Genomic DNA, 10,561 nt, shown 5'->3' on the forward strand with positions numbered 1-10,561 from the left:
CATTTGAGTACAACAGAAGCTGGGAATTCTAGAGATAAATTAAACTTTGGTATTCACTACTTATCTTTTAAAGTATCAACTTTCAGGGTGATCCCGGTAGTAGAGGACCAGTTGGTCTCCCAGGTCCCTCAGGAGAAGGCCTGCCAGGACCAAAAGTAAGCCATTTAAACAATTATGTCTCCCATTGTCTATTTGCTAAAAAAGAAAAAAAAAGTACAGTATAGCATAAAAATGTGTGATCATGCATACACATCCACATGTTTTCTGTCTTTACTCTTCACTAGAAACAACTAATCCAACAAATAAGGTAACTAAGGAATACAGTGTCTTTATTTTGTAGAAAATAAAAAATGTTTCTAGTGACCAGCCATAAACCATGGCCTTCTTCCTATTGCATATGATAAATTATAAAGTGATAATCTTGCAGTGAAGATCAGTGACAAAACATTTAGCTCCTGCAGACATTAGCTGCCACTGAGTAGCAAAAATTTCTTCAGATCTAGCATTGGTCAGAATTAACAGCCTGGCAAGCACTTATCATGTCTTGCCTATACTACTGTTACAGCTACAGGCATACTGTTGAGTTCTTCTAGAATTAATTCCTCTTTTTTACGGTATAAAGTAAATCAATAATCATCTATTGACCAATGACCAATATGATGACCAATCCCTGCAAAAAGGATTATTTGTGTAATTATAACATACATCACGACAAAGGCCTGGAAATAATTGTAACTATAAAAAGCAATTTTGACTATGAAACCTCCCAAATTGGAAACTCTTATGCTCCTACAGCTCAGCTTTAGAAGTCTATTAATACAAAAGAACTGTTTTAGAATGTAAATGTAAACAAGCTGAACAAGGTCAAATGCCAAGATTTTGCAACATAATAATGTATTACCTGCACAATGTGGTTTATTGGTCCCAGAGATTCAGTTCATGTTGGCATGAACGCCAGGTCCAGAGCTAAGCAGTGGTGAAGCACTTCCCCAGCCAGTGCTAGTCCCAAGGACTGGCATGTGCACAGGATCCTTACAAATAAGGAAACTGAGAATTTCACGCAGGTATACTGGAATAGCAATATAGATATAAAATTAATATTGTACTATGTGGGTTTTGATTGCTTCCTATGAATAACATATGGAACTTAAACATTTTCTCTAGAGTTCTTTTAAACACTAGCTTATAAATTAGCAACAAGTGCTTATTTGCAATGCCACATTAGTATGTATGTCTATAGGTCTTACTGTGTAAGCTTAATGGTGATGAAAGATAACACAACAATAATAATCCTCTCTTAAATCTTCAGTCCCCAATGTCCCACCAATACAATCCATCCTTCAATGCAATGTATATCTCTATCAGCAAGGTGATTCATGTTCAATGAGCACTAAGCCCTGAGTGACACCTTTGAAGTATAAACTGGATTTTAATAATCTGATAAAGGATAAAAAGTCTTTGTCAGCAATCTTATCTTCACTACTTATAAAAAGACATCAGTTTGGTAGAGGATGGATGTCATTACATGGTGGTATAACAATTTATTGTGTATTTTTATTATGAATATTGTATTTAACGTATGCAGTGTTTCTCTCTAGGGAACCATAGGACGCCCAGGGCCACCTGGCTCTCCGGGACCTCCTGGTGAAGCTATTCAAGGAATTAAGGTAAAAAGACTCAGTGTCTTCAATATTTAACCTGTGTTGAGTGGTCAACCTGACCATCACAGTGTTAAGGAGATTTCACATTGTTTCTTACATGAGGAGAGCCTCAGGCTAGAAAATGAAAAGGATAACATGAGCACCTACAAAGTATGTTCTGTCTTTACTGCTGTCAACAAGCCCAAGGGTGTGTGTATTGAGGGAGGAGGAAGCAGGGGCATCTTTTATCAGTGAAAGATAGCCTTACAAAATTAAAAACACCATTCCCTCTTCCCCAACTCCCATGCCCACGGAGACAGTGTGAAGTAGTTATATGAACTACCATCTATGGTAGATAAAGAGTCTCCATCCTGAATCTATGTGTATTATTAATTTTTCCCTGTAATAGGCACTTTTACCCAAAGCATAGATCAGATGAGACAGATTCAAAAGACAGAAATAAGAAAGGGGGAATGAGAAGGAATAAAATGGGATGCAAAGAGGGAACAAGAGAATTAGAACCAGTAATAATCATGCAGTTTTTCAATATTATATGTTTAGAGCAGACATACTTATGAAGTATTTGAGAAATATAAGCTAGCTACTACCTTGTCTCAAGTGCCTCAAGACACTTGTTAAAATGCAGTTTGAAACACTTTCTCTTTGAACATTTAAAATTAATGTATGATGAATGATTACAAAGGGTTAATATCACTACCTGGATTATCATTAGGGGGAACAAGGAATTCAAGGAATACCAGGACCACGAGGCCCCCCTGGAGAAGGGCTTTTGGGACAGAAGGTATGGTATCTAAATCAGAGATTATGTCCTAGACTGAAGCCAACATACTAAAAATGCTCACTACAGTCAGCTCTCATTGAAGGCATGTGAATTCTGTGAAAAGGGAATGGGGAGTTGGGAAAACGCCAGTCATTCACGTGATCGTTTTAATATTTTATAGCAGCATCTCTTTCAGTGTTGCTTATTTTAATATCATATGAGGCTTATCTTCTACTGCAATTAGAAGAAATATAGAAATTAGATTTAATATCACTGCCTTACTTTTACCCACCCACTATGCAAAATTTGGGGACTACATCAATGTTAAGAAAAAGAGAAATGTGGGTTGGAATCAGTTTATGGATGTGATCACTTTGGCTCAGAAAGGCTGTACAAAGTCCCATAGCCTACTAAAAATCAAACCAGGAAGCACTAATTCATCTGTTTGCTATTCCAAACACGTTTTCTGGGCCAAAAGGCTTCTCAGAGTGATATTCCCATTAGTCATTCCAACTACGTCCTTGCCTTTCTTCTCAATTTCCCTACTGTTATCTTATTTTTCTGACACAGATAATAATTTCCATCATGCAATATCCCATGAAACCCCTCTGTCTGCATGTACTTGTTTCAGATGGTTCATTGTTCAAACTGCTTCAGCTATTTTTTTCCCATAAAAATGCTTAGGCAATACTACAAGTTATTCATGAAATTCAGAAACACCAATTGATTTAAATGATCTCTAACAAAGATTTCTAACTCATGTCAGAAGCTGAAAGTGAATTTGACAAAGGCAACTAGAGAGAAATGTGAAAACTGTAATAAAAACTGACTTACACTTTCTGTCTGCTTACCAACATGGCTTTAAAGGGAGATCGAGGAGCTGCAGGTGAAAAGGGGAAAAAAGGAGAAAAAGGTGATGTGGGTGACCCTGGTTTATCTGGAGAACCTGTGAGTAACTCAGGTTTATCAGGTCTGTTTTCTTAAACCGCTTAAAAATAAAGCTGGCTCGTGTGTTCTTCTTGCTATCTAACTACATATAATCTGAAATACTTAAGAAACTGAACTATGAAAACATTTAAAAGCATAAAGAAGACATTTCCATGCTGAATACCCCACTTCCCACAGATGTGGTTTCTTTCTTAAGGCAGTGAAAGACAACTGCCATGTTTTAAGACAAAACTATGCAATTCCATTCTGCCATGTTTTAAGACAAAACTATGCAATTCCATTCTATGGCTACCAAGTAACTGTAGCTCAGACTTTCCCTCAAAGCTGATGAACAGATGAAGGAAGGGAAAATGGTAACTTCTGCTGATGGGCAGGTCCCCAAAAGCTGGAAAGCAAAACGTGGTGCCCTTCTATTCTGACATTTGCACACTCTTAAGTAGGGATATATAAACACCATTGCCGTTCTTGCCCTGACACTGGCCCTATTAGACTCACATATGATGAAGCAGAATTCTGATCATTCCAGGGTGTCAGGCAGGTATACAGTCTCTTGAGAAGGGAAACAAACACAACATGGTAGACAGGAAAGCTTTGCACAGATTCTCCCTTTCTAATGTAAACTGACAATCCAGTGGGAGACTTGAGATCACCCAATTCCCATAAAAACCTCACCACCTTAGGAAGTTGTAGATACTGCATCCACAAGGTAATATCACAAGAACACTGCTTTTTCTGGACAAATATTCTTATTGGCCAAATATTGTTCTAATAATGGTATTGATGAAGTCATACTCTGAATTAAAATGTTACTAATTGCAGTAGCTTACTTAACAATCACTGTTACAGGGCAAAACTGGACCAAAGGGAGAGCAAGGCCTAACGGTAAGCAAATTCCATTATTTAAATGCCATTACAGCAAGATATAAACAATACAAGATACTATCAGATGAAATTTATCCTATGTTAACTATTTTGGAAAGAGGTTTCTGCCTAGAAGTAGTCTCAGTAATAATATAGAAAGAAACCATGCAACGGTTTCTGACTTTTTCTCATCTACTTTATGCTGAAATGGAATGTAAGGTTCCTGGTGATTTTAGGTATTTCTCTGCTACGTGTTCTTTTACAGTTAGTGTTAGATGACCCAGGTGTTTACCTGCTGCAGGAAAGGTTTTTTAAAAGTATTTAAGAGTCTAAAGAGCAAAGATCTTCAAACCTGTCATGGTCTATCATGCTATGAACTTAATTATGTTTCTGCTAAGCCTGAACTGCACTAGACCCAAATTCAGTAAAGCATGTCAGTGAGTATATAAATACTACTGAGGTTTATGATGGAAGCTGAGCAGCAGTAGCAAAAGGTTGTATTTGAAAGACTGACTCAATGCCAAATGAGTCTTGTTACGCACTTCAAAAAGTGTAACAAATGATTGCTCTAATAATGAGAAACACTTTGTTTGCATGTCACGGAAGCTATCACTTCTCTGAACAGACAGCTCTGAAGGCAGCTGCTTTTTTTTTTGCTGCTGAAAGATGGGTAAGACAGTGGGCCAGGTACACTAGGGTTCACAAATCCCAATTCCATTCTGTGTTGGCACTCTCTGTCATACACCAGCTCACTACAAGCAATACAATTCCTGAAGTTGGGTCTAATTTCTCCATTCCAAATACATTTAAAAAGGATATCCTTATTATTCAGATGCTAAAATATGAATGGGTTTTGACTTCAAGTTTTAGTGAGAACCAAATCAAGACAAAACATTCTTTACATTAACAGTTGTTTTAGATAGAGGTGTTACTGTGTTGCCAAGTTAATGATTCTTATATGCCATATAAATAGTTCATTGTAAAATGTGGGACTCATTCCAAGCTTGGAAGGTCAGGTTTGAAAGTTAAACAGTAAGATTTTTCGTAAGACCCTATAGGATGCAGATATTCATTACAAACAAAATCTTCGGTAGTGTCAATATTATACCTCATTTGAAAGGGGCAAATTGTAAAATATTTTTATATTTAATTTTTTCATATCCAGAGAGAAGATATAATTAAATTAATTAAAGAGATATGTGGTAAGTACTCAGGAAATCTTTAATTTCAGATTCTATTTTTTCTTCATTACATTTACATTCCTCTCCTTTCCAAAAATATACCAAGTCAAGTCATCATGATCTGTTTTTTTATTTTTCCTTTGCAGGTTGCGGTATTAAATGTAAGGAAATACCTATGGAGCTTGTATTTGTGATTGACAGCTCTGAGAGTGTGGGACCAGAAAATTTTGAGATTATCAAAGACTTTGTAACTGCTTTAGTAGACAGAGTAACTGTAGGCAGAAATGCTACCAGAATTGGCCTTGTGTTATACAGTTTAGAAGTTCGGCTAGAATTTGATCTCAACAAGTACACAACTCAACAGGATGTCAAGCAAGCAATTAGAAAAATGCAATACATGGGAGAAGGCACTTACACAGGAACTGCTATCCGTAAAGCAACCCAGGAAGGATTTTTTGGTGCTCGAACAGGAGTGCGAAAAGTAGCTATTGTGCTAACAGACGGCCAAGCAGACAAGAGAGAAGCTGTAAAACTAGATATTGTTGTTCGAGAGGCTCATGCAGCGAACATCGAAATGTATGCAATAGGAATTGTAAATACTTCAGATCCAACACAGGTTGAGTTTGTGCGTGAACTAAATCTGATTGCTTCAGATCCAGACAGAGAACACATGTATCTCATTGATGACTTTAATACCCTTCCAGGTGCGTTCATTGCAGTTTTGTTCTGCACTGTATCTCATGCTTCTCAGAATGGGGCGGGGCGGGGGGGAGCATTACCTTTGTGGATATGTTATGTTTTGATGCTGATCAGGATTAGTTACAAGGTGCAAAGTAATACGAACCTAGAGATACAGACTCCCTTCTTTTAAGGAGTCACGTTATAGAGCAATGATTCATCATGCTAACAGGGGACGTCACCTACCCTGTAGGAAAACAGCTGCTTAAACTAGCTTTCTAAGCTGAGTAAGTGCTCATGCACTGTAAATCTCCTGGACTGGAAACCAGATTCAAACCCACTGAGGTAAATTCTACTTATTCACTTCCATTGGGAAATAACCCATTTTCACTGGGTTATTCACATGAGCAAGGTAAGCAGTTATTTTCCTGCTACCAACTAGTAGTTGTTACTAAGCTCAGATGAATACCTTTAGGTGAGTTCATTGTATTTTGTACCATGTAGAGGACTTATGGGCTGGCAAATTTGTGACAAATAAAAGCCATAGTCCAGAGAGCCTCAAATAATCTTCTTGGATGCGTATAAATAATCTGAAGGAGTACTGGATTACATGTGTATTATTTACGTATATAAATAATCCAAATTAAAAAAATACATTGAATTTCTCAGTATGGTGAGGTTTTTACTTTTTTTTAAACAGCTCTGGAGTCCAAATTAGTCAACCAATTTTGTGAAGATGAACATGGTACCTTAATATACAACCGTAATGGAAATGGTGCAAGCATAAGTGGACCATCTTTCCATTCAGTATCTTCAAGTTCTTTACATTACATACTTCAGAACAACAATGTTAACAGGCAATCACTTTCAGCACAGACACCTGGAGTATCTACAGTAGAAAGTCCTCTGAGTCTTCGCGATCTTCCTCAACCATTAGCTCCGGTATGAAAATTCAGAAGGCTTTAATGAGCAAAAGTTTTATACATATATCCTTCTCTGTTGCCTGATGTAATATGTAACTTCCCCCCTACTTTTCTACAGGACAGGTAAAGGTAGCTCCTTTAACTTGGTGTGCTCGGATCTGATTGTTCTGAGTAAGAGTTCTGACGTTGCACTCAGGCATTTATCTAATGTCTATAATTTATTCCTGATACTGTTACAAGGATTATTATTCCTGTGTTTAATACAGTAATATTTGTGCCACAGTGTGAAACATAACATTATTAAAATGCAATTGCACTGTAATAATTAAGTCTAAGAATAGTAATTAAACTCAATTGTAGTCTATATTTTTAAGTTTACAAATAAAATTCTGTAAAGGTCAACTAAAAAAAAATATATTGCAGGTTTAGAATTGACAATCCTCCTGGTAAACCGACCAGGTGAGGTTAAAATTCTGATTCTTAACACTGAAGTCAGGGTAGATGGGAAGGAAAAACATCAGAAAACCTCTAAGTGATGAAGGGCTTGTTCATTTTGTGACACTTCACAATATCTGAAAAGCAAAGAAAATCAAATGCTTATTTCAGACCAAACTACCTCCTGTGGTAGTATATGAAGCCTACGAAGAGGAACAGGAGGAGGAGGAACAGTCATCCTTGCTAACAGTGGACACCAGAGGTATTTTTATCTTCATTCATTTCTTCATCTTCATTTTTGGCTGATCAAAAATCACTGTCTCATTCTGTTTCTTTTCACCTGCAGCTGTGGTACCATTATTGCCATCTAAACCATCATCATCAGATAAAGTGATGCCGTCATCTCTTTCAACTGCAGGGCTCACACCAAGACCAGGTTATAGATCATAACTAGTTTTTTATTTTGTTCCCTCTTATCCTGATACTAACTTTTCATAAGGCTTTAAATCAGACTAATTTTGTTCCACTCCCCGAAGATTTAATGAGCCCATGCTGTGGAATAGAATCCATTTCAGGATTTTATAACAGATCTAGTTGCAGTTCTTGACCAGCCTGTTCACCAGTTCTTGTCTTCCCAAATTCCACATCCCGCTGTTCCACTTACACCAGAAGCAAGGTCAGCTATAACCTGAAACAGAGCTTATAAATGTCATCAAAAAGAGAACACAGTGCTCGCTGAGGTGGGCCAGTGAGCATCAGCCAAGAAGGGGCAGTCTATGGAGATGGGAGGCTTCACTAAAGACAGAGAAGATTATGATTTCAGAATTGGACAGGAAAAACTAGATTTCTCCTTCACAGGAGAAATAGGAAAAAACGGTGTTTAGTCATTTGAAGGAAAGTAATTAGCTGACTGCTCAAAGCACTGATTCTTTTCATATGAAATATCCAAATCTATTCTGTTCATCATTTGGGGGATTCGCACTTCTGAGTTCCAGTAATAGTGTATTATGACAGGAGCAACAGAAGAGAGCAATAGAAACACATTCCCATGCTTCCTGGGAACATGGGCATGACTATTATTCTGTCTCTGGAAATAACTTTTATTTTTAAAGTGTCAAGATATCAGTTGCCAAAGACAGAATATTGACGTCACAACATCAACCCTGAAGGAAAAGTATTTTCTATCTCATGGTATTATTAAAGTGAGTGAGACTAGATTAGTATGTCACAGTCTTCTAATGCATATCTGTAGGAATCATCAGACCAACAAGCTTTACATTCAAACTTAACTAATATGTACATAATTACTACCATTGTATTAGATAAGTAGTGCAAACACCTTACAAAAGAAAGACTAAAGTTTTATATTCTTCTCACTATTCCAATGCCTCTTCCCCCACACCACAAAGAGAACTAATGTACTGAAGCAATGTACTGCAGAAGGATGATGGTCATACTTGTGGTTCGAAAATAGCAGATGCAACTAGCTTACAGCTCTTTGGCTTACAATTTTGGGTTGCTCACAAGCCTGGTTGCTGATAATTAGATTTCAAAATTATCAGATTCATATTGTTTGTTCTTCTTGTACGTGGAGCCATAATACTATTATTTCTGGAGTTACTAGAACCATGCCAATAAAGGAACAGTTTACTTGACCTACTAAGATGCACTTTTAAATTGCCTTCTATGCTAACATCTTTAGAAGTGAATCTTAAACTGCTGTATAACATTAGCAGAAAAAATAAAATCAGAGTGTAAAAGTTAAAATCTATGCAATACAATTGACTTTTACAAACTGAATTGCTTCTATTCCTTTTTTTCTTTATTTTAGAAAGTATCCTGGACCTCCGGTGCAAGTTAAGGCTGGATCAAGGGCCATGCCGTGTCTATATCATAAAATGGTATTATGATAAACAAGCCAATGCCTGTGCTCAGTTTTGGTATGGTGGCTGCGATGGAAATGCAAATCGCTTTGAGAGTGAAGAGGAATGTAGAAAGGCTTGTGTATTTTTTTCTGGAGGTAGGAATTTATCTCTACATTAATAATAAGCAAGTTGAAGCTATTGTTTGTTTGGGTTTGTTATCAAGTATCCAACATCGTACGTAAAACCAAACCCACTAATTTAAAGAATGTTAACATTATGAAGTCATATGCTCACTAATTAAAAGAAGTCTACCTATGCAAGCTCACTTTAATTCTTTTTGCATATATTGTGTGATGTAGTCCTTATGTAACAAAATCGAAATTTTTCAGTAGTATCAAGAGTACAAAATTTTCCTTTTTACTAAGGTATAGTAAGACCAGTATAGCATTTGCCATAGTAATTGCCCTTCCTTCACCTAGATCTTTAAATACTATCATTGTACAATCACTAACTATACCTCATTTTAAATTATATATATGGCTTTGAAAAGCAATCTTTGGTCATTAAAATTATGTAATTTCTTTTCTGTTACAGAAATCTGATATTTAGCATGGATTCTGCAACGAAGACTTCACTTTTTTTAAGTGAAAGCGTTCCCACAAATCCTGTTTTAATATTTCACGCACAAAATATCAATTTCCAAATTACATGCAGAATACTACTCAGTACAGATAAATACAGCAGATGCATCCCCTTGTGGCCTATGTGCTCTCTGGGTCACAACACAGGGAGGTGGCTCAGCTGCCCACCTTTCCCAACCACATCACAGTTACATTTAGTCCTTTTTTCTGTAAACTTTCCTCAGCTTCCATTAGCTAGCAAGATACATGACAAATGCAGTTAAAACACATCCACAGATTTATACAAGTGACTATACCAATAGCGGGCATCACTAAATTAAACCTAGTTCATGTCTAAAGTGGCCCTTGACATGTGTTTCTCAAGTGCATTTTAGTATTTTCATCTTTCTTAAAAAATTTAAGTTCTGTTCAAAACATCAAATGCAGCATAGAGTTTATTCTTTATTGTCCATCACTGCCATATTGCTTTTTACATTTATGTCTGCCTGTATATGATTTATTTCCCGTTAGTTGACTTGTATACTTAAAAGCTTGTTTCTAATAAAACATTTCTGGTTTTGCTGCCAGGACAGAGAATGGATAATGGTACCTTTACAACACTAAAAACT

At 36.7% G+C, this 10,561-nt stretch overlaps 1 protein-coding gene across 1 annotated transcript in view; it reads left to right on the plus strand.

Moving 5' to 3' along the window:
* Window positions 1-10,373, plus strand: part of LOC140657561 (uncharacterized) — a 37,128-nt gene extending 26,755 nt beyond the window's left edge. Inside the window, exons 26-37 of the mRNA XM_072874779.1 lie at window positions 87-155; window positions 1,599-1,667; window positions 2,374-2,442; window positions 3,289-3,369; window positions 4,216-4,251; window positions 5,396-5,432; window positions 5,558-6,115; window positions 6,790-6,983; window positions 7,619-7,709; window positions 7,794-7,883; window positions 9,279-9,467; window positions 9,907-10,373. Of these exons, the coding sequence (XP_072730880.1) occupies window positions 87-155; window positions 1,599-1,667; window positions 2,374-2,442; window positions 3,289-3,369; window positions 4,216-4,251; window positions 5,396-5,432; window positions 5,558-6,115; window positions 6,790-6,983; window positions 7,619-7,709; window positions 7,794-7,883; window positions 9,279-9,467; window positions 9,907-9,914 (1,491 nt within the window). The 3' untranslated portion in view covers window positions 9,915-10,373. The remainder of the gene's footprint in view (window positions 1-86; window positions 156-1,598; window positions 1,668-2,373; window positions 2,443-3,288; window positions 3,370-4,215; window positions 4,252-5,395; window positions 5,433-5,557; window positions 6,116-6,789; window positions 6,984-7,618; window positions 7,710-7,793; window positions 7,884-9,278; window positions 9,468-9,906) is intronic.
* Window positions 10,374-10,561: the final 188 nt, after the last annotated feature.

This window comes from Ciconia boyciana, chromosome 10 (assembly GCF_034638445.1).
Source record: "Ciconia boyciana chromosome 10, ASM3463844v1, whole genome shotgun sequence".
Taxonomy (NCBI): Eukaryota; Metazoa; Chordata; class Aves; order Ciconiiformes; family Ciconiidae; genus Ciconia; species Ciconia boyciana.